This window comes from Heteronotia binoei, chromosome 20, assembly GCF_032191835.1.
Source record: "Heteronotia binoei isolate CCM8104 ecotype False Entrance Well chromosome 20, APGP_CSIRO_Hbin_v1, whole genome shotgun sequence".
Classification (NCBI taxonomy): Eukaryota; Metazoa; Chordata; class Lepidosauria; order Squamata; family Gekkonidae; genus Heteronotia; species Heteronotia binoei.
This window is the reverse complement of record NC_083242.1, coordinates 26,676,026-26,699,947: the sequence shown is the minus strand read 5'-3', so window position 1 is coordinate 26,699,947 and position 23,922 is coordinate 26,676,026. Positions and strand designations below refer to the sequence as shown.

The 23,922-nt window shown below is 48.3% G+C and overlaps 1 protein-coding gene across 1 annotated transcript in view; it reads left to right on the top strand.

Annotated features, from left to right (window-relative positions):
- Window positions 1-23,922, top strand: part of FAM20C (FAM20C golgi associated secretory pathway kinase) — a 167,835-nt gene that overhangs the window by 133,871 nt on the left and 10,042 nt on the right. Inside the window, exons 5-7 of the mRNA XM_060260735.1 lie at window positions 2,935-3,050; window positions 19,514-19,694; window positions 22,381-22,490. Coding sequence (XP_060116718.1) covers window positions 2,935-3,050; window positions 19,514-19,694; window positions 22,381-22,490 — 407 coding nt within the window. The remainder of the gene's footprint in view (window positions 1-2,934; window positions 3,051-19,513; window positions 19,695-22,380; window positions 22,491-23,922) is intronic.

The following is a 23,922-nucleotide window of genomic DNA, read 5'->3' as shown; positions in this document are numbered from 1 at the left end:
AGGGGGAGCCGGAGAAAGGAAATTCCCATTCCTTTAGGTCTTATGTGAACATGTAGAACTATGTTGTTTTTAATCAACCCAGTATGTTCAAGGAGGCAGGGGTGACATCTGGGTTGCCAATCTCTCAGTGGCGGCTGGAGAGCTCCTGGAATTATACCTGATCTCCAGACAACAGAGATCAGATCACCTGGAGAAAATGAATGCTTTGGAAGGCGAACTCTATGGCATTATACTCTCTCCTCCTCAAACACCACCCTGCTTAGGTCCCACCCCAAAAATCTCCCAAGTGTTTCACAAACCAAAGCCAGCAGCCCTAGGTGGAACTTATAGCTGGTGGGGAAATCTCTTAAGAACATAAGAGAAGCCATGTTGGATCAGGCCAGTGGCCCATCCAGTCCAACATTCTGTGTCACATAAGAACATAAGAGAAGCCATGTTGGATCAGGCCAGTGGCCCATCCAGTCCAACACTCTGCGTCACATAAGAACATAAGAGAAGCCATGTTGGATCAGGCCAGTGGCCCATCCAGTCCAACATTCTGTGTCACATAAGAACAGAAGAGGAGCCATGTTGGATCAGGCCAATGGCCCCTCCAGTCCAACACTCTGTGTCACATAAGAACATAAGAGAAGCCATCTTGGATCAGGCCAACGGCCCATCCAGTCCAACACTCTGTGTCACATAAGAACATAAGAGAAGCCATGTTGGATCAGGCCAATGGCCCCTCCAGTCCAACACTCTGTGTCACATAAGAACATAAGAGAAGCCATCTTGGATCAGGCCAACGGCCCATCCAGTCCAACACTCTGTGTCACATAAGAACATAAGAGAAGCCCTGTTGGATCAGGCCAGTGGCCCCTCCAGTCCAACACTCTATGACACATAAGAGAAGCCCTGTTGGATCAGGCCAATGGCCCCTCCATTCCAACACTCTGTGACACATAAGAACATAAGAGAAGCCCTGTTGGATCAGGCCAATGGCCCATCCAGTCCAACACTCTGTGTCACATAAGAACATAAGAGAAGCCCTGTTGGATCAGGCCAATGGCCCCTCCAGTCCAACACTCTGTGACACATAAGAACATAAGAGAAGCCCTGTTGGATCAGGCCAATGGCCCATCCAGTCCAACACTCTGTGTCACATAAGAACATTAGAGAAGCCATCTTGGATCAGGCCAATGGCCCATCCAGTCCAACACTCTGTGTCACATAAGAACATAAGAGAAGCCATCTTGGATCAGGCCAATGGCCCATCCAGTCCAACACTCTGTGTCACATAAGAACATAAGAGAAGCCATTTTGGATCAGGCCAATGGCCCATCCAGTCCAACACTCTGTGTCACATAAGAACATAAGAGAAGCCATGTTGGATCAGGCCAATGGCCCCTCCAGTCCAACACTCTGTGTCACATAAGAGAAGCCATGTTGGATCAGGCCAGTGGCCCCTCCATTCCAACACTCTGTGACACATAAGAACATAAGAGAAGCCCTGTTGGATCAGGCCAATGGCCCATCCAGTCCAACACTCTGTGTCACATAAGAACATAAGAGAAGCCCTGTTGGATCAGGCCAATGGCCCCTCCAGTCCAACACTCTGTGTCACATAAGAACATAAGAGAAGCCATCTTGGATCAGGCCAATGGCCCATCCAGTCCAACACTCTGTGTCACATAAGAACATAAGAGAAGCCATCTTGGATCAGGCCAATGGCCCATCCAGTCCAACACTCTGTGTCACATAAGAACATAAGAGAAGCCATTTTGGATCAGGCCAATGGCCCATCCAGTCCAACACTCTGTGTCACATAAGAACATAAGAGAAGCCATGTTGGATCAGGCCAATGGCCCCTCCAGTCCAACACTCTGTGACACATAAGAGAAGCCCTGTTGGATCAGGCCAATGGCCCCTCCATTCCAACACTCTGTGACACATAAGAACATAAGAGAAGCCCTGTTGGATCAGGCCAATGGCCCATCCAGTCCAACACTCTGTGTCACATAAGAACATAAGAGAAGCCATGTTGGATCAGGCCAATGGCCCATCCAGTCCAACACTCTGTGACACATAAGAACATAAGAGAAGCCATCTTGGATCAGGCCAATGGCCCATCCAGTCCAACACTCTGTGTCACATAAGAACATAAGAGAAGCCATCTTGGATCAGGCCAATGGCCCATCCAGTCCAACACTCTGTGTCACATAAGAACATAAGAGAAGCCATGTTGGATCAGGCCAATGGCCCCTCCAGTCCAACACTCTGTGACACATAAGAGAAGCCCTGTTGGATCAGGCCAATGGCTCCTCCATTCCAACACTCTGTGACACATAAGAACATAAGAGAAGCCCTGTTGGATCAGGCCAATGGCCCATCCAGTCCAACACTCTGTGTCACATAGGAACATAAGAGAAGCCATGTTGGATCAGGCCAATGACCCATCCAGTCCAACACTCTGTGTCACGAAAGAACATAAGAGAAGCCATGTTGGATCCGGCCAATGACCCATCCAGTCCAACACTCTGTGTCACACAGTGGCCAAAAAACCCAGGTGCCATCAGGAGGTCTATCAGTGGGGTCAGGACACTGTTGCCCCCCGCCCCAAGCACCAAGAATACAGAGCATCACTGCCCCAGACAGAGAGTTCCATCTATACCCTGTGGCTAAGAGCCACTGCTGGACCTCTGCTCCATATGTATCTTATCCCCTCTTGAAGCGGTCTATGCAGATAGCTGCTACCACCTCCTTTGGCAGTGTTTAGAAATAGGCAGTCCCCAGATAGTGGAATCCAGTCTGTTTCCAAATTGAAGATCTGGGGCCCAAAAAGTGCGTGAGAGGTTACTGATATTTTCAGAGGCTAAATTGGGACATGATGGGGGTGGGGGAGAGTAGTGTCGCTCTATAAAACCCTCTGTAACTTTTTCATTTTTTCCCCTTCAGAATCCTGGATTTTCGCCGCGTCCCGCCAGTGGCTGGTAGATTGGTTAACATGACAAGAGAAATACGGGACGTTACTCGGGACAAGAAGCTGTGGAGGACGTTTTTCATCTCTCCAGGTACGGCCATAAACCTTACTCTTCCTCTGGTTTCCTTGCCATGAAAACAGGAGAAGGAGGAGGGAAAAGGGCTGGGTTCTTCTTTGAGCAGAACCTAAACTGGGTTGACCCTTTCTGCTAAGTCCTGGGGGTTGGATCTCTCAGATCCATTCAGATAGCAGTGGCGCTTTCCTCCCATGTAAGATGCCTTCCCCTATGTGAGAAACTCGTCCCTCAGTAAGCTGTTGTATGTGTCTGGTGGGATACCTGATTTATCTACAGCATTCTCAGCTGCTTTTCAACCCTGATAGTTCTCAGAGCAAGTCACAATAATAAAATGGGTAGATTGTATAGTTCCGATGATGATGGAGAGTTTCTGTTACATCCTGAACTCACTTTTCTTTTATATCAGGGGTGGCGAAACTCGTGGCTCTTTCACACATTTGGGCCCTGTTCCCACAGCATGTTGAGTCTGTGTTGAACTGACCAGGTTCTGTTCTGAATATCTTTGTTCGGATATTATCGATCAGACTGCCGTACTGGAATTCGAATCACTCTGCGGTGAAACCGTCTTCTGCCATCCACACGATGGCACCATGCAGGTTTTTTTCTCCACGGCGGCTAGGCTGCTACTGGGGCTCCCGAAGTGGGAGCACATACAGCCGGGGCTGCACGGACTGCACTGGTTGCCAGTTACATACCGGATTCGTTACAAAGTGCTGGTTATTACCTTTAAAGCCCTATATGGCTGAGGACCTGCCTACCTGAGGGACCGTCTTTCCCCATATGAACCCCAGAGAGCACTGAGGTCAGCAGGGAAGAACCAACTGACCATCCCCGGGCCAAAGGAGGCAAAACTGCAGAGTACTCGTATGTGGGCCTTCTCTATCGTAGCTCCACACGTATGGAACCAGCTCCCGGAAGAAGTGTGGGCCCTGCGGAACCTTGAACAGTTCCGCAGGGCCTGCAAGACCATCCTTTTTGGGATGGCCTTTACCGATTAAATGACAGAGGGACTCGCCTAAGTGATTTTCGCCATCATGCTTATTGGAAATAGCACCATAATGTTAAGTTTAAATTTTAAATTAGACTGTTTTAAAACGAGATACTGATTTTAAATACTTACTGTATAATCTATTGTATTTGATGTTGTTAGCCGCCCTGAGCCTGCTTCGGCGGGGAGGGCGGGATATAAATAAAATGTTGATTGATTGATTGACTTTTATGCACATATGTGCATTGTGTGCACATGTTCATGCGCATAGGTTAAAACATTATGTGGTGATGCAGTTATGCGCATATCGCTAAGTAGTAAACCGGATGTCTGAGGCTCCTTTTGGTTATACATCAACCAAATAAATCAACCAATAAAATTGGTCAAAGGGGCTTTTGAGAAGGTGCCCGCAGGCCGTGGGGCAGGCGCTCCAACTGAGATCATTTGCAAGGGGAACCCCGAGATTTTGACTGCCTAGGGGCCTAGTCCTGGTGACTACGGAGTCCTTCTTATGCTGCCTTCAAAGCCGCGGGGGAGAAGCAGAGAGAGGCAAACTTGGCGACGACGCCTGCAGCAGCCACACCAGGCAATTTGGGCAAAGGGCGGCTCAGTTGCTGGCTGCGTGTGGAGGCTGGGAGGGCTGCAAGCGGGGGGGAAACCGGGGGAGAGCCAGCCTGGTGCCCCTAAAGGTGTGGGGGCCCATAGGCCAGTGCCTGCTTGGCTTGATTGTTAATCTGGCCCTGGGTGTGCAGAAATGGCTATCAGGCGAGCTGTCTTAAAGGGAAATCTCCTGCTGAGCCACTACCCTAGAAGCTGCTGGTGGCCAGGAGAAAGCAAAGCCCAGCCCCGGGAACTCGTAGCAATGCCTCAGGGGCCCCTTTGCCCAGGCCATTCATCAGCGATGCCGGCGGGAAACAGCACCTCCTATGCTGCTGCCAGTTTGCGGGAAGCTGCAGTGGGTGAGCTAATGCCCGCTGTTTGCCCAGCTGATCCGAGCGGCCCTGCAGCGCTCAAAGGCCACCCAGCTTGGCTTGCTCCAAGTCCACCCCTCCCTGGTGACTGTGGAGAAATCTCTCAGCCCTCAGTACCTGCCAGGCTTGCGCTTTGCAGCCAAGTGCTCCCTGGCCTTGCTGTTTAGGCAGCCAGGACTTCTTTTAGTCTCAAATCAGGAAATCATATCTAGTCCAGTCAATGGATCTGGAATATCCTCTCGTTGCTCTCACCCCCAATATATATATCTCACCCTCCAATCTCTCTCTCTCTGTCTCTGTGTCCCTCTCCTTCCTCTCCCTTGCCAGCTTTCTCCCTGGGTCACTCTCCCTCAGTCTCCTCTCTCCTTCTCTCTCCATCTGTCTGCCTCCCCCTTCCCTCGCCCTTGCTCTCCTTCTCCCTCCCTCCCTCCTGCCCCTCTTCTCCCCTGCCTCTCTCCTTCTTTCCTCTCTCCCCCCTTTCTCCTTCCCCTCTCCCCTCCCAGTGCTGCCCTTGTCACTTCCTCTGCCCCTCTATTTTTCCCTCACTCTCTAGCTCCCTGTCCCTTCTCCTCCTCCTTCCACTATCCCTCCCTCCCTCCCTTCTCCTTCTCCCTCTCCTTCTTCCCTCTCTCTCCCTCCCATGGCTCTCCTTCTCCTCTGTCCTTTCCCCTCTATTTCTACCTCCTCCCCCCCTGTCCCTCAGCGCCTTTATCCTTCCTCTATGTCTCCCTCCCTTCTCCCTCTCCTCCCCTCTCTCTCCCTTCCGTGGCTCTCCTTTCACTGTCTCTGACCCTCTTCTTCTCCTCTGTCCTTTCCCCTCTCTCTCTACCTCCTCCCTCCCTGTCCCTCAGTCCCTTTCTCCTTCCTCTATCTCTCCCTCCCTTCTCCCTCTCCTCCTCCCCTCTCTCTCCCTTCCATGGATCTTCTTTCACTGTCTCTGACCCTCTTCTTCTCCTCTGTCCTTTCCCCTCTATTTCTACCTCCTCCCCCCCTGTCCCTCAGCGCCTTTATCCTTCCTCTATGTCTCCCTCCCTTCTCCCTCTCCTCCCCTCTCTCTCCCTTCCATGGCTCTCCTTTCACTGTCTCTGACCCTCTTCTTCTCCTCTGTCCTTTCCCCTCTCTCTCTACCTCCTCCCTCCCTGTCCCTCAGCCCCTTTCTCCTTCCTTTATCTCTCCCTCCCTTCTCCCTCTCCTCCTCCCCTCTCTCTCCCTTCCATGGCTCTCCTTTCACTGTCTCTGACCCTCTTCTTCTCCTCTGTCCTTTCCCCTCTCTCTACCTCCTCCCTCCCTGTCCCTCAGTGCCTTTCTCCTTCCTCTATCTCTCCCTCCCTTCTCCCTCTCCTTCTCCCCTCTCTCTCCCTTCCGTGGCTCTCCTTTCACTGTCTCTGACCCTCTTCTTCTCCTCTGTCCTTTCCCCTCTCTCTCTACCTCCTCCCTCCCTGTCCCTCAGCCCCTTTCTCCTTCCTCTCTCCCTCCCACTCTCTCCCCCCCTTCTCAATTGCTTTCTCTTTCTTCTCCCTCCCTGGTCTCTTAGCCTTCCATGAACCCCAGATTACTTGGGCCCAGGCCCCCTTCTTAGCAGTGGAGCTCTTCCATCTTCCTCCTGACTCGTTCTTTTGGTGCTGAATAAAAACTCCACCTTCCCCCTTCCCAGGGCTTCTTTCCTTCCTCCCATCCTTTCCCTCTTCTTCAGCCAATGGGTCCCCAAGGTAGCCAGCCCGTATTGGAAATGCGGTTCCATTCAAAATGAAAACAATAAAGCTATCCAGCTCGGCAGTTAAAAAGCAGGAGACGGCATTGCTTATACCCCTACCATCTGTGCCGTTTCTGCAAAGTCATATAATCGGGCCTTCAGTCAACGAAAGCAAGAAGAGCGGTACCCTGATCGCTCTCCTGCAGTTCTGCAAAGATGAAATGCTACAAGCAGAACTCCCCAATGGCCTTGACTCCATCCCCAGGGTCTCCGAAATGAGGGGATGGGGAGCCTACGGGAACAAAATTCCAGAAGCCTGATCACTCTGAGACCTGGAGAGCCAGGGAAAGGATCCCAAATTGGGAGAGGCCGTAGCTTAATGACAGAGCCTCTGCTTGGCATGTAGAAGGACCCAGATCCAATCTCTGCCATCTCGGGCTAAAAAGGGATCAGGTAGCAGGTGATAGGAAAGACCTCCGCCTGAGTCCACGGAGAGCAGCTGCCAGTCAGAGTAGACAAGACTGACATCGGTGCACCGGTGGTCTGATGAAGTAGCGGGCAGCTTCTTATCAGTGTGGTGAGCCAGTGAGACTTGTTTTAGACCTCAACAGCCGGCACACTGAAACATGCTTTCAACGCCACTGCTTTTCGCGTCTTGACAGATTGAAGCCCAAGGGGCAGGGCTCGTGTCTTCTACTTTTTTTTTTCGGTCACAGATCTATTTGCTGTACGAATTTAGAAAGAATAACATTGTGCCCATCCTACCCCCCCCCATACACACCCCATGCCAGATGAAATATTTTCCCCTGTGCCAAACTACTCTTCCAAAATTATTAGGGTTTGTAGAATCTTTCGGGATCAAGTGCCCTGTTCTACTGGAGAAAGTTTTCCTTCCAGACGTTTCGTTCTCAGCTGCGGAGAACATCCTCAGTGGCGTTGCAGCCGGAGCAGGCGCTCAGACCTTCTTGGCTGCTGTGCATTGAGTGGGGCCAGGGCTGCTGGAGAGCTGCTATTTGTAGGCAGCTCTCCAGCAGCCCTGGCCCCACTCAATGCACAGCAGCCAAGAAGGTCTGAGCGCCTGCTCCGGCTGCAATGCCACTGAGGATGTTCTCCGCAGCTGAGAACAAAACGTCTGGAAGGAAAACTTTCTCCAGTAGAACACAGCACTTGATCCCGAAAGATTCTACAAACCCTAATGATGTTACCAGCCGTGAAAACCTGAAATCTTTGATACTCTTGCAAAACTTTGAGCGAGAAAATGTCAGCAGAAACAGGGGAGGGGGCTTCATCCGTGACCGATGCCCCCTGGAGGTGTTTTGCTGCCACTGCGCCCACCCTGGTGCCTGCCCCTCACCACCGCCTAGAGGAGCTGGAGGAAATTCAGTGTGTTACTCATTGCTGCCCCTACTGTGCTGAGATAGGTAAAGCTGTCAAGCAAGAGTCCAGTAGCACCTTAAAGACTAACTAAATTTGTGCCGGGGGTATGAGCTTTCGTGAGTCCCCTGCTCACTCCTCCAGACACCAGCAGAACCTGAAAGACTAACAAAATTTATGGCAGGGTACGAGCTCTTGTGAGTCGATGCTCACTTCATCAGATACAGCTAGAATTAGATTCCGTCTGTCCCTATGTCTTGGAGAGTGGAGCGATTTCAGATGCCAAATGGCCATAGCAGGTGTGATTGGATTAAGTGTGATATGTAGAGGGGTATAGTAGGCATGGCGAAATCAGCATCGGTGATGAATCAGGAAGTTATGCCAATAAAGGTTTTTTTGAATAGGGTGAATTTGGAAACCTAGGTCTCCATTTAGTCCAGGAAGATGCATTGTCTTGAGCTTCATTATCAGTTGCAATTCAGCAGTCTCTCTAACCTCAGTGGCGGGACATTTTAACCTTCGAGGACATTCAGAATAGCAGTTCTCTAACAAAGGAATTTCAAAGAGAGATTAGAGAGACTGCTGAATAGCAACTGATAGTGAAGCTCAAGACGACGCATCTTCCTGGACTGAATTGAGATCTAGGTTTTCTATCTCATTACCAGTGCCAATTTCTCCACGCCCTACTACCCCTCTGCAATTCAGACCTGGTCCAAACAAGCGTGCTGTTAACATTCACCTGCCATAGTCATTTGTCTGCTATTGTCATTCAGCATCTGAAGACACTCCACTCTCCAAGATACGACAGATGGAGAATGCATTTAAAGTTAAAGTTGCTTTCTTTCCACCTCTCCCTCCTTCTCCCATCTATTTACTTCCCTCCCTCCCTCTCTCCTTTCCTGTCTTGCTGCTCTCATACATCTGACATTAATGTCTTGTGGCTCTCAAACATCTAATGTTTATTTCCATGTGACTCTTTAAGCAAGTTTGGCCGCCCCTGTAGTAGGTGATGAGAAAAACACTGATCGGGCTTGTGCTGGCAGTCAGAGTAGACAACATAGACTTAATGGACCAATACTCGGACTCAGTGCAAGGCAGCTTCATGTGTGTCTGGAAGCAGGGGCTCAGTGGAAGAGCCTCTGCTTGGCATGCAGAAGGTCCCAGGTTCAATCCCCAGCATCTCTAGTTAAAGCGATCGGATAGCAGGTGATGAGAAAGACCTCCACCTGAGACCCTGGAGAGTCACTGCCAGTCTGAGCAGACAATACAAACTCAGTGGGGCATGGCTCAGTGGAAGAGCCTCTGCTTGGCATGCAGAAGGTCCCAGGTTCAATCCCCGGCATCTCCAGAAAAGCACCAGGCAGTAATAACAGCTGTGGGGGGGGGGGGCACATCCATGCCTCCCTCTTTAAGCAAAGCCCAATTTGCACTCATTCAAAACCCCTAATTAGATTCATCTCACTAACAAAAATGCAGGCAGCTGCAGATAAAGACTGAACTTTTTCTGTGCATGTCTAGAATTCTGTATTCAGAGAGGGATCCTCTGATCCTCATGGGCAGAGATTTTTCTTCCCATCTCTTGTTTTAAGCTGTTCTGTTGCTTCAGCAGTTCAGGTTGGAGCTTAGCGTCAAGGGTCTTGCCATAAATCCCTGTGTACCGATGCTCTGGCGTTCCCTTGCTCTTTCGCTTCACTCATCACTATCTCTTTGCAACCAAGTTATCCAGAAGACTCCACTGGCTTGGCGGTTGCCTAAGAGGCCAAGGTCAGCCAACCAGGGTAGATGCACCTGGGAGGAGGAGGACTGTAGGATCTCCCCACGCGTTTTTCCCGCTTTAGCTTCCCGCTTTCCCTTTGGAGCATAACAGTTATATTGAATGTATGCAGGGCTTTTTTGGTAGAAAAAGCCCAGCGGGAACTCATTTGCATATTAGGCCACACCTCCAGTTCAGACCTTTATTGGCATAAAAGCAATCATGATTCACAATCAAAAGTAGGTACAAAGGCCTGAAGTATAGTAAGAACAATGCATAAAGCAATCAATTAAAATGGCAGCCAGTAATATTAATCAAAAGTGGGCACCCAGAAATTAAAATACAGAAGCATTCCTAGATTTAATTTTATAAGCTTTTTTCTAGGAAATTCGCAACACATGTAGTAATGTGGGGATTAACATCTTCTAAAAAGTAGGTTAGAGTTTTCCTTTTAGCAAATGCATTGTGTTGGAGATATTCAGCTAAAAATTGTCTACGTTGTGAGGCCAAGAAAGGACATTCTAAAATAATATGGGATATAGAATCAAGGACTCCTACTTCACATGGACATAATCTATTTTGGAGAGGTATCTGTCTAAACCTACCAAAACCACACCTCCAGACATCACCCTTGTTTCACATAGGGCTTTTTTGTAGGAAAAGCCCAGCAGGAACTCATTTACGTATTAGGCCACACCCCCTGACAAGAAGCCAGCCAGAACTGCGTTCCTGTGATTTCCTGCTCAAAAAAAAGCCCTGAATGTACATAAGGGAGGCAAAGACTGGTCCCGCCAGTCTTTGCAAGACCTGCCATGCCAGATACAGTTATCAAGGTTCAATAAACTGCTATTATACCAATGGTCTGTTCGATGTTCCTGAGAGAAAGAGGACTTAGGTCACATCTGGGGTGGGGGCATCATTTTAAAAAAGAGGAAGTGGGTTGGCAAGGCTCAGTGTGCCTTTAGGCATGGCAGAGATTCAAAAGAGGTTTCGTTTTCCATTCTGGGCAGATCATGGTAGGAAAAGCTTCCCCGGCTTCCCCAGGGCTTATCCACTGGCTTCCCCACCAATACTCCCTCTAAACTGTGGAGTCTTGCGAGCAAAAATTCTGCTTTGTGAGCCACTGGTATTAGTGAGCCGCTGCATCAATTAGTTTGCTCTGGGGCCATCCTTCCTGAGCTAAAAAAAAAAAATGTGTGAACTGGAGGCTGAAAAACTGAGCTGGCTCACGCTGACTCAGTTTAGAGGGAACACTGGTCCCCAACCTTTTTGAACTTACAGGCACCTTTGGAATTCTGACACGGCATAGTGGGCTCAGCCACAAAATGGCCGCCATAGGAGGTGGAGCTGGTCACAAAACGGTTACTGCAGCTTACCTTTAGCACACCGTGAAGACCCTCTTCCTGCGGTGGCTGCTGCCGCTGAAGCAGTGTTTTTAAAAAGCTGTGCATGGCCAATCAGAATCTTGCTGGCAGAAGCCCCACCTGCCCTAAAAACATTTGGTGGGCTCCAGTAAAGGGGATGGTGAGTACCATCTCCACACACACACACACACCCCGCGCACAGGCACAACCCTGGGGACCCCGATAATCACTGGAGGACTTCCTCCTGGCAAAGAATCCAGAGCCCTGCAAGAAGTATCGGTTGGGTGGCCTGAATGTCAAAGAAGCAAAACAATTCCCAGACAAGCTTGCATCGGAAGTGGGGTGGACTACAGTTGTGAGCCTCCAAGGGGAGCCTGGGGATCCCCCAGAATCAGAGCTGGTCTCCAGAAAACAGAGATCGGCTCCCCTGAAAAAAGAACTGTATCTCAGTGGTGGAGTGCAAGCCTTAACATCATCGCAGAGATACTTGTTAAATGTGCAGATGATACTAAATTGGGAGGGGCACTAACTACAGTAGAAGACAGAGACAGGCTACAGAATGATTTTGACAGGCTGGAAAACTGGGCTGAAATAATTAAAATGAATTTTAACTGGGATAAGTGTAAAGTTCTGCATTTAGGTAGGAAAAACCCAATGCATCATTATAGGATGGGGGAGGGGGAGAGACTTGTCTTGGCAGTAGTATGTGCAAAAAGGATCTTAGGGGTCTTAGTACTGGACTCAGCAGTGTGATGCGGTGGCTAAAAAGGCCAATGCAATTTTGGGCTGTATCTACAGAAGTATACTGTCCAGATTAAGTAAAGTGATGGTATCACTTTACTCTGCTCTAATTAGACTTCACCTAGAGTATTGTGTTCAGTTTTTGAGCACCACAATTTAAGAATGATACAGACAAGCTGGAATGTGATCAGAGGAGGGCAATGGAGATGGTGAGGGGTCTGGAGACCAAGCCCTACAAGGAAAGGCTGAAGGAGTTGGAAGAGGAGATGATTGAGAGGTGATATTAACCACTATCTTCAAGTACTTGAAGGGCTGTTATATAGAGGATGGTGTGGTGTTCTTTGTTGTTGCTGCCCCAGAAGGTCGAACCAGAACCAGTGGGGTTGAAATTAAATCAGAAGAGTTTCCAGATAAACATTAGGAAGAACTTCCTGACAGAGCAGTTCCTCAATGGAACAGCCTTCCTTGGGAGGTGGTGGGGTCTCCTTTGGAGACTTTTAAGCAGAGGCTAGATGGCCATCTGACAGCAATGCTGATTCTGTGAACTTAGGCAGGTGATGAGATGGAGTGCAGGAAGGGTGGCATCAATACGTAGTTCTCATGGCCCCTTCTTACACACCCAAGGATATGCTGTTTGCCATTGGCGTCAGGCAGCAATTTTTCTCCAGGCCAGTTTGTCCAGGGATCCGTCTTCTAGGCATGGAGCAGAAGTTACTGGGGATGTGTGTGTGGAGGGGGTGTGGTATTTGTGACGTTCTTGCATTTTCAGGGGTTTGGACTAGATGACCTTGGAGGTCCCTTTTAATTCTATGGTTCTATGATCTGTTTCAGCAACCCTAAATGGAGCTGTGCAGGGATGGAATTGGTGGGGGTGGGGGGTTTCCACCTTATGCGTGAAGCTGCTGTATACTGAATCAGACCATTAGTCTTGTCTGCTCAGACTGGCAGCAGCTCTCCAGGGTCTCAGGCAGAGGTCTTCCACATCACCTACTGCCCGGTCCTTTTATCTGGAGATGCTGGAGACCAGCTCACAGTCTTTTGCTTCCAGCTCACACCTTTTTGCCTTAGCTCAGGAAAAATGTTCCTAGAGCAAACTTAACTAATATAGTTGCTCCCAGCTGATGCCAGTAGCTCATGAAGTAGAATTTTTGCTCACAAGACTCCATAGTTTAGAGGGAGCATTGCCGGGGGACTGAACCTGTCACCCTCTGCATGCCAAGCAGATGATCTACCACCAAGCCACAGCCCTACCATGTCATTTGCAAAGAGTCTCCCCCCCCCCCCCCGCATACCTAGATATTATGATCCTTGGATCTCTAACCTTTTCTTCCTGTTAGGTTCTTACTTCTTAACCATTTACTTGTGTCAAAAGAATAGAAAACCACTTCGGTGGGAAGGGCGGGATATAAATCGAAATATAAATGATAGATAGATAGATAGATAGATAGATAGATAGATAGATAGATAGATAGATAGATAGATAGATAGATAGATAGATAGATAGATAGATAGATAGAGATGGATGGATGGATGGATGGATGGATGGATGGATAGATAGATAGATAGATAGATAGATAGATAGATAGATAGATAGATAGATAGATAGATAGATAGATAGATAGATAGATAGTATTTAGAATATTAAATTTGAGGGGTTTTTACAAAAAAAAAATCAAACTATGTTGCTACTTTCAAGTTGATGAAGTTACAAAACTGCCTTTTGCCAGGTGAGGTTACTGGTCTGTCCAGTTCCGCACTGCCCACTCAGACAGAGAATGGCTGTCCAAAGTCTTCCACCTTCCCTGGCCCTTGGAAGCAGGAACCCTCTAACTGGAGGTTGACCCTGGGACTCCGTGCATGCAAAACACATGCTGTGCCACTGAGCTGCCGTGTCTCGAGTTTTTAGTGAAATCAGATCCTGCCTTAAGGAATTCCTGTTTGGATAACTACTTAAGTGGTCGGGGACAAGCACAGTTTTCTTCAATAGCTGACCTTCTTTGATGGCTGTCGACCTACCGTAGAAAAACGAAGCAAGAATTTGGAGATACCCTCTCCAAAACAGCCCATTAGCAGGTTTTCTTCTCCGGAACTGTAGCCTAGGGGGAGGCGGGTTGGTTCTTTGGGGGTTAACAATTGCCAGAGCCAATTTTGTCCAAGCATTATTCTCTATCAGACTAGATTATTATTAGTTTTTCCTTTGGGGAAGCCTGGTCAGAAAGCCGAGAGAAACAAGGTCAGTCAATTACACGTTGCTTTCTCTTCGACAAGGGGAAAAAAAATAATGACGAGTGTACTCTGAACGGAACATGAAGAATGGGAATAGGTCGGTAATTATTTAAATGCATTTATACATCCTTTTGCGGTCAGGCAAACTGCTGTAACTCCAGGCTTCTAACGAATGAGTGGTAATTTACTAGTAAAAAGAGACATATTAACAATGCCAGGGCATAGATTTCAGAGGAACCGAAGCTCTCATTGACTCAAATCAATGTTACATAGCATGAAAGTGCTTGGGCTTTTGTTCCTGTTAACTAATTGCAAAAGATTTCTGCCCTCCCTTTTCCTCTAGTAATTTTTTTTTTTTAAAAACACACCTTCTCTGTCCCAGATTCCCATCCCATGACAGATAAAGACATTTTGACGTTTCCTTGGAATGCATTGGGTTCCCATTGATTTTGAAAGCGCAAAAAGATTGCTAGACATGTAGATGGCATAAAGATGAAAGAAGACAGTTGTGTGCAGCAGCTAATGCAGATTTTCTCCCCACCACCAGCACACCACCCTGCATTCTCTTAACAGCATGAGCGGGCAACAAGTGAAAGGTTCCTCCAGTCAAAATTCTATTTGAATTGTGAGCTTCCCCCGTGTTTCGAATTGGCTCATCGCGTGTTGGCGCATGAACATTCTCGACATGTGCATGATTGCAGCTGTGGGTGGATTGTAGTTCTGTGGCAAAGACTGCACTGCAGCGAGAGCTATGCCAGGGTTGTGTCAATTACAGTGCCGTGGGGAGAGGCTGAGGTCAGTTTCAGCCACCAAAGAGGGAAGACAGTCAAGGGACCGGGGGAATCAAGTTCCGAGCAGCATCTCCATCTAAAAATATTAGGCAGGGGGTGATATGAAAGACCACCCTGGAGAGTGGCTGCCAGTCTGAGTAGACAAGACTGACCTTGATGAACTTTTACAGGAAGACTGTTTCAGAGGGAATCCCTGTTGGCCTGTTGTAGAAGAGCTAGGTTGGCCTGTTGTAGAAGAGCTAGGCCTGTTGTAGAAGAGCTAGCCATTGCACCTTAAAGACCAACAAGATTCTGTTTGGGTATAAGTGTTTAGAGCAGGGGTGTCAAACGTGCAGCTCAGGGGCTGACTCAGGCCCCCCCGGAGGGTCCCTATCAGGCCCGCCAAGCAAGTCTGCTTTCTTCTCCTCTCTCTTGCTTCCTTCTGCATCATAGCTTGCTTTGCCAGATATGCTCAATTGCACAGGAGCTACAGAGCAAGGCCTCTGTTTTCTCCATTGGCTGAGGCCCTTCCATGGGGGGGGGGAGGGAAGGAGGGAGAGCTTGCTTTGCCAGACTCTCACAACCACACAGCAGAGCTACTGACCCAAGCCTCTTTTCCTTCTACTGGCTGAGGCTTCGCCCCGTCCTCATTCCCTGGGGAAGGAGGGAAAGAGCCGGAGCTTCCTTTGCCCAGTTCTCTCGATCACACAGGAGAGATACAAAATCTTTAATTGTGTTTGTCTGTGTCCTTTATAAAGTTTATATCTCCGCTACCTGGCATTACATTTTATGACACGCGTGGCCCGGCCCGACAAGATCTCACTTGTGCCAGCCCTTATAACAAATGGATTCGGCACCCCCGGTTTAGAGTGTCAGAGTTTCCTGATGTTGGGAGTTATCTGACATAGGGAGCTTTGACTCTCAGAAGTTCATATCACCCAAAATCTTGTAAGCCTTAAGGTGCTACTGAGGATTGTACTTGTTAGGGAAGACTTTCCGGTTTCCACTCCTGGTTTATTGATCTGATCTACATTTTTTAAAAAAAATTCCCTCCCCCCCCCCCCCCTTATGCTATAATCCTTTGTTTTGTTAGAGTTTCCTTGCATCAGATTTTTCCCCCCTTCCTGCAAAATGGACTCATTCTTTGGTGCTACTTGTGAACAACCAGAACAGCAGGTTGCGCAATACGTGCATATAAACGGCACACATCGTATGCATAAAAAGCCCGCAACACCCGCACGTCTATGCCAGAGCCGTCGGCAAAAAAAAAAAACAAAGCAGCTATAAAAAAGGAATGGCAACAGGGAACACTTTCTCGTCCCAGAGAGCATTTATATTTGACACGCACTTAAAATGCATCCCAAGGAAACATGGAAGATGGGGAACATCTCTTTTCCTTCTGGGTTAATTTCATTTCTGTGACTCAACCTTGGGGCCTCCTGTGTAGGCACATCCCGAGGGGGTTATTGTATCTGAAACAGCAGGGCGCTCCTGTTACCAGTCAAATATATGAAGGTTGTTTGAAGAGAGCTTATAGAAACAGTGCTTTTTGCAGAATTATAAGTTGCAGTTGCGCAAGGATTTTTTTAAAAAAGGAAAATACTGTGTGTGGCTATTGGAAGAAGTCAGGACACAAATGCAGAATTTTGCATTCTTGAGATTATAGAGGTGCAGATTTGTAAAGCTGTGATCTGGCTGGCCCAGGCTTGCTCGATCTTGTCCGATCGTCTTCACCCAAAGGGTAATTAACACATGGAATTCACTGCCACAGGAGGTGGCGGCAGCTACAAGCATAGCCAGCTTCAAGAGGGGATTGGATAAAAATATGGAGCAGAGGTCCATCAGTGGCTATTAGCCACAGTGTGTGTGTGTGTGTGTATATATATATATATATATATATATATATATATATATATATATATATATATATATATATATATGCCACTGTGTGATACAGAGTGTTGGACTGGATGGGCCATTGGCCTGATCCAACATGGCTTCTCTTATGTTCTTATGATCTCAGAAGCAGGGTCGGCCGGGGTTAGGATTTGGATGGGAGACCTCTAAGGAAGTCCCGGCCAGCCACCTCTGAATGTCTCTTGCCTTGAAAACCTCTTGGGGTCGCCATAAGTCAGCTGCGACTTGACGGCACTTTCCACCATCAGTCTCAGAGCCAGTTTGGTGTAGCGGTTAAGTGTGCGGACTCTTATCTGGGAGAACCAGGTTTCATTCCCCACTCCTCCACGTGCGCCTGCTAGCGTGGCCTTGGGTCAGCCATTGCTCTTGCAGAGCTGTTCTCCCAAGAGCAGTTCTGGAAAGAGCTGTCTCACAGAGTGTCTGTTGTGGGGAGAGGCGACTGTAAGCTGCTCTGAGACTTTGAGTGAAGGGCAGGGTATCAATCCAATCCCTCCTCCTCCTCCTTTCCTATGCAGTTATTCCACACCAGGTCAATGCAGAGTCAGTGGGCTTAGGCTGGAGTAACTCCGCACAGGACTGCACTGCAGGTCCCACTCAAGCTCAGCCGCAAATGCCTTTTGCAAGGGCTCTTTGGGCTGCCCAGTCCAGCCCAATGCTTGGGGAATCCTGGTATTTCGTATGATCACCAGACTACAGAGATCAGTTCCCACAGAAAAAAAAATGGCTGCTTTGGTGGGCAAACTGTATGGCAGGGGTGGCCAACGGTAGCTCTCCAGATGTTTTTTGCCTACAGCTCCCATCAGCCCCAGCCAGCATGCTGGCTGGGGCTGATGGGAGCTGTAGGCAAAAAGCATCTGGAGAGCTACCGTTGGCCACCCCTGCTGTATGGCCTTGTATCCTGCTAGAGTCCCTCCCTCCACAAACTCCTATCTCCATAGGCCCTACTCCTGAATCTCCAGGCATTTCCTCAACAGGAGTTGGCAACCCAGATTCAGGAATCTATGACCTGGACAGGCGACCTAGTAGAAATAGTTATGTGACACTTTTGCTAATAAAACCCTCTTTTTTAATATTTAAGTTTTTTTGTTTTTCTGACAAGCAGGGCTTTTTTTGTAGCAGGACCTCCTTTGCATGTTAGACCACACACCCCTGATGTAGCCAATCCTCCAAGAGCTTATAGGGCTCTTCGTACAGGGCCTACTGTAAGCTCTTGGAGGATTGGCTACACCAGGGGTGTGTGGCCTAATATGCAAAGGAGGTCCTGCTAGAATTCCTTACAGGGCTCTTAGAACAGGGCCTACTGTTAGCTCTTGGAGGATTGGCTACATCAGGGGTGTGTGGCCTAATATGCAAAGGAGGTCCTGCTAGAATTCCTTACAGGACTCTTAGAACAGGGCCTACTGTTAGCTCTTGGAGGATTGGCTACATCAGGGGTATGTGGCCTAATATGCAAAGGAGGTCCTGCTAGGATTCCTTACAGGGCTCTTAGAACAGGGCCTACTGTAAGCTCTTGGAGGATTGGCTACATCAGGGGTGTGTGGCCTAATATGCAAAGGAGGTCCTGCTAGAATTCCTTACAGGGCTCTTAGAACAGGGCCTCCTGTAAGCTCTTGGAGGATTGGCTACACCAGGGGTGTGTGGCCTAATATGCAAAGGAGGTCCTGCTAGAATTCCTTACAGGGCTCTTAGAACAGGGCCTACTGTTAGCTCTTGGAGGATTGGCTACACCAGGGGTGTGTGGCCTAATATGCAAAGGAGGTCCTGCTAGGATTCCTTACAGGGCTCTTAGAACAGGGCCTCCTGTAAGCTCTTGGAGGATTGGCTACACCAGGGGTGTGTGGCCTAATATGCAAAGGAGGTCCTGCTACAAAAAAAGCCCTGCCAAGTATCTAGTGGTTAAGGTAAATGGGATTCTGGGGGATGGGTTAAGAACTTACTATGGGAAGGGTGGCAGGTTTTGGGGAGTCTGTTCTGGATTGGACCTGGAGTTTGGATTAATTTTGCAGATGTCTAGGACAGGGTTTCCCAACGGGAGCACCATGGCACCCACCTGTACTTCTCTTGGAGCCTTGAACCTTTTTAGAGTCTGGGGCAGGCTGCCGTAAGGCAGGGCTCATTATTGGCTTCCCTTGTTTAAATAAAAGACCTTTCCACCAGAGTATGAGGAGGACTGGTAAGCAACAGGGCTCTTCTAAGGATGTGATAGATAGAAAGACAGACAATCTTTATTGGCATATCAAAGATAAAGGTACATTAAAAGTTTAAAAATTCATAGGATGTGGTTCTGTTGCCCTGCCAGGGTTTCCTTCTTCCCAGGAGTTGTCATCAGGGGGGGTGTTCCATTTGGCTCCACCTTCTGAGGCAGCCATTTTGGGATTTGTCTGCACCTCTCACGAAAGCCATTTTGAGGTGGCGCTCGTCTCCTCTCAAAATTCAAAAGGTGCCCACAGCTTCAAAAAGGGTGGAGACCTTTGGTCTAGGAAATGAAAGAGTTTTACCTCCTGATTAATTCTGGAGCAAATTTGGGACGCACATGGCTCTCTCGACCCCAGCAGAGCCAAGCTACATTCCAACACTGTCCCTCTGCTCCGTATTGATACAGCTATGGGACTAGCCTTAGGGTTCATCAGTGCACCTTTTCACTTCAAGGTGAAGAAGGACATTTCTCTTCTTTCCCACAGCCAACAACATCTGTTTCTATGGTGAGTGTTCCTACTACTGCTCGACAGAGCATGCCCTTTGTGGGAAGCCGGACCAGATCGAAGGGTCTTTGGCCGCGTTTCTCCCAGACCTGTCCTTAGCGAAACGGAAGACCTGGAGGAATCCATGGAGACGCTCCTACCACAAACGCAAGAAAGCAGAGTAAGTACTGAAAGATGTGTTGGAACCTCAGCAGCCCAGTGGTGGTCAAGCAGATGGCGAATTGCCAGTTGTTTGGTTGCCGTACTGTATTTGAGACATGGTTGAAATCTTTCTTGTTGGTTCATCTCTTGGCTTTGAGAAGGCCCCAGGCCTTTTGATTCTGTTGCGGTGTTCTAAAAGAAAGCAGTGGCAATAAGTGACAGAGCTGGAAGGACTGCTTGCAGGGAGATGTAGGGGCAAACTGGAAGAAGAGATTGGATTTATACCCTGCTCTTCGCTACCCAAAGGAGTCTCAGAACGGCTTACAAATCTCCTTCCCTTCCTCTCCCCACAACAGACACCCTGTGAGGTAGGTGGGGCTGAGAGAGTTCTCCAAGACTGCTCTTGAGAGGAACAGATCTGAGAGTTATGATTGACCCCAAGGTTATACCAGCAGCTGCAGGTGGAGGAGTGGGGATTCAAACCCAGTTCTCCCAGATAATCACTGCACCAAACTGGCTCTCTAGATGTTACAAGCAATGTTGTGTGCCTCCTCTTGTCTTTTCAAGTGCTGAAACAGGTATGGGAGGAGGGCTGTTTTCTTGCTTGAAAAGATATGGGGCGGGGGGGGGGGGGGAGAGATTGCCTGATCCTGCCTAATGTTGCCCGTCTCCCACTATTAAAATTGATCTCCAGGCAACAGAGATCAGTTGCCTTATTTTGGAGGATGGACTGTATTGCATTATATCCTGCTGAGGTCCCTCCTCCCTAACCCAGCCCTTCCTGGGCTCTACCCCAAAAATTCCAGGTATTTCCCAACCTAGAGGTGGCAACCCTAATTTCTGTCACGCCATCAGTATGATCACGATGAGGCATGTCCAAATTCTTCTCTGCTGCCCAGCCAGCTCCCTACAAAGGGGCAAAGGGCTGGGCAAGGGGCAAGCCGAGCGTTCCGATTCGGAACGCAGGAAAAAGCACACAGGCAACCGCTGCCCAGGCAGCTCCCTCTCAAGAGGCAGAGGGCTGGGTGAGGGGTAGGCCGAGCGATGATGTCACTTTTGACATCATCATGTCATGTGCACGGTTAGCGTCCAGGGGCGCAGGGTTCTGCCTGGGACAGAACCGCTAGCGCCGGGCCTGCAAGGAAGCCTATTCCACTGAGGAACCACGCAGGAAGGAGAGACGGTGGCTCAGTGGTAGAGCATCTGCTTGGTAAGCAGAAGGTCCCAGGTTCAATCCCTGGCATCTCCAACTAAAAAGGGTCCAGGCAAAAAGGCGTGAAAAACCTCAGCTTGAGACCCTGGAGAGCCAAGGGTTGGTCGCTCAGTGATAGAGCATCTGCTTGGTAAGCAGAAGGTCCCAGGTTCAATCCCTGGCATCTCCAACTAAAAAGGGTCCAGGCAAAAAGGCGTGAAAAACCTCAGCTTGAGACCCTGGAGAGCCAAGGGATGGTCGCTCAGTGATAGAGCATCTGCTTGGTAAGCAGAAGGTCCCAGGTTCAATCCCTGGCATCTCCCAACTAAAAAGGGTCCAGGCAAGTAGGCATGAAAAACCTCAGCTTGAAACCCTGGAGAGCCGCTGCCAGTCTGAGTAGACAAGACTGACTTTGATGGACCAAGGTCTGATTCAGTGTAAGGCAGCTTCATATGTTCATATGAAGTTCTTTCTATTGTTGAGCCGGAAACTCTTCTGATTTAATTTCAACCTGTTGGTTCTGGTCCTACCTTCTGGGGCCATAGAAAACAGTTCTGCATCATCCTATCACCTCCCAGTTGTCTACTCTCCAGGCTAAACAGCCCAAGCTCTTTCAGCCTTTCCTCATAGGACTCGGTCTCCCGACCCCTGGTAGTGTCTGTAAGGGAGGGGAGAATCTGTTGCAGGAAAGCCCACAATGAACTTTGTATCTGGGCAAAGATTTGAACTTGGTCTTTCCATAGTGCTATGAGGTAGTCTAGTCTGAAGAAGAGGGATTAGTTTAAGGTCACTCACTCAGCTCTGTGGCAGAGTGGGGATTCGAACCTGGGTCTCCCCAGTTATACACTAAATACTGTACCACTCTGTCTCGTGTATTAACACTGCCATATATTACAAGAGACAGAATGCTATGCAAGGATGTTGACTGGAGTGGGTCTCAGTCTTGGCCCATCTACACTGGCTCCCAGTTTGTTTCCTGGCACAATTCAAGATGCTGGTCTTGACCTTCAGAGGCCTATATGTTTTGGCACAAATCAACCTGAAGTTCTGCCTACCCCCTCACAAACCTGACCACTTGTCATCTTTGGAGGCCATTTGGAGGCCCTTCTGAGATTAGGTGGGTGGAAGCTGGGACAGAGCCTTCTGTGTCGTGGCACCCAAACACTGGAACCCTCTCCCCAGCGAAGTCTGTCTGTCCCCCTCTGTTGCTGTCTTCTGTCAGCAGGTGAAGGGTTTTTTGTTTCATTTGGCATTCCCTCAGGGATCCCTCCTTCCTGCCTGTGTTTGTTGTTTTTATCTCTTTGTGTGTAATTTTACCTCTGTCTTGTTTTTATTGATGTGTGTGTGTTTTGTGGCTCTAAATGATTTTAAAATGTCATTTTATTATGTATGTTTTAATTTAGCGGCCCCGGTGGGGGGTAAAAGGCAGGACATGCATTTTGTAAATATATAAAAAGGGCAATATCATGGCTCTTGGTTGGCTCCATTTCCCCATCTCTGTTGTCTTTTCCAGATGGGAGGTTGATCCGGACTATTGCGAAGAGGTTAAACAAACCCCACCTTATGACTCCGGTACCCGAATTTTGGATATAATGGATATGACCATTTTTGATTTTCTCATGGGTACGTTTGTCTTCTCTTAAAAGGAAACCGCTTTAATTCTACCATCCCAGAATAGATGGGATAGAGGCAAAATTGCTGTGATTTCCCCTACTGTCTCAAGTTAAGACTTCTGCCTAACAATATCGTAGCAGCAAAAGTTCAGCAAATGAAGCTTTTTTTCTTACCATCCCTTTATCCCCATGGGCGGAAAAGCTTTCTGTGTTTTAACAATTTATTAATAACATATGGTTACAATATTTAATTGTCTCTTTTCTATACTAACCCATATGATATTTCAACCCCCCCTCCCTCCAATATTTGACTTCCCTGAAGTTATAAATTTAAATTCAGTTATAAGGTACCACTAACCAATCAAAGTTCAATACTTTCCTTTTCTCATTAATACTAAATAATTGTCCAATGATATCAAAGATTTCAGGTTTTCACGGCTGGTAACATCATTAGGGTTTGTAGAGTCTTTCGGGATCAAGTGCCGTGTTCTACTGGAGAAAGTTTTCCTTCCAGACGTTTCGTTCTCAGCTGCGGAGAACATCCTCAGTGGCGTTGCAGCCGGAGCAGGTGCTCAGACCTTCTTGGCTGCTGTGCACAGCTTGGCTCAATGCACAGCTTGGCTCAATGCACAGCAGCCAAGAAGGTCTGAGTGCCTGCTCCGGCTGCAACGCCACTGAGGATGTTCTCCGCAGCTGAGAACGAAACGTCTGGAAGGAAAACTTTCTCCAGTAGAACACGGCACTTGATCCTGAAAGACTCTACAAACCCTAATAATTGTCCAATGTCTTTTTACATTCCACTCTTTCTCCATATATCCTTTAAATTTCTTCCACTCCTTTTTGAATATATCTAAATCATAGTCTCTTAAAGTTTTAGTTAATTTGTCCATCTCACTCCACGATAAAACTTTCACAATCCAATCCCATTTCGCTGGTATTTTTCCCTGTTTCCACAGCTGCGCATACAATGTCCTAGCAGCTGAGAGCAAATACCGGGTGGAAACGCTTTCTGAACTAGTCACAAAGGCAGGGTCAATGAAGGTCATCAAAGACACAATTGGATGCTTCTACACAGGGGTGGAATTCTAGCAGGAACTCCTTTGCATATTAGGCCACACACCCCTAAAGTAGCCAATCCTCCAGGAGCTTGCAAAGCTCTTGGAGGATTGGCTGTATCAGGGGTGTTTAGCCTAATATGCAAAGGAGCTCCTGCTAGAATTCCACCCCTGCTCCTACGTTTACATAAATATTTTCCATTCACACCGAAAACTAGCATCTGAAGGAAAAGGCTCATCTTGAACCTTTCTCCCTGGGTTGGTAGCTTTCTACAGGCAGGGACGTTTTGAAAGGAAGGAAGTTTCAGTCATAAGCCTTGCTGATATTCTAAAACTGGCTGCTGGTTGTCCACTTGATGGTGGCCCCTTGCAGCTGCCTTATAGTGA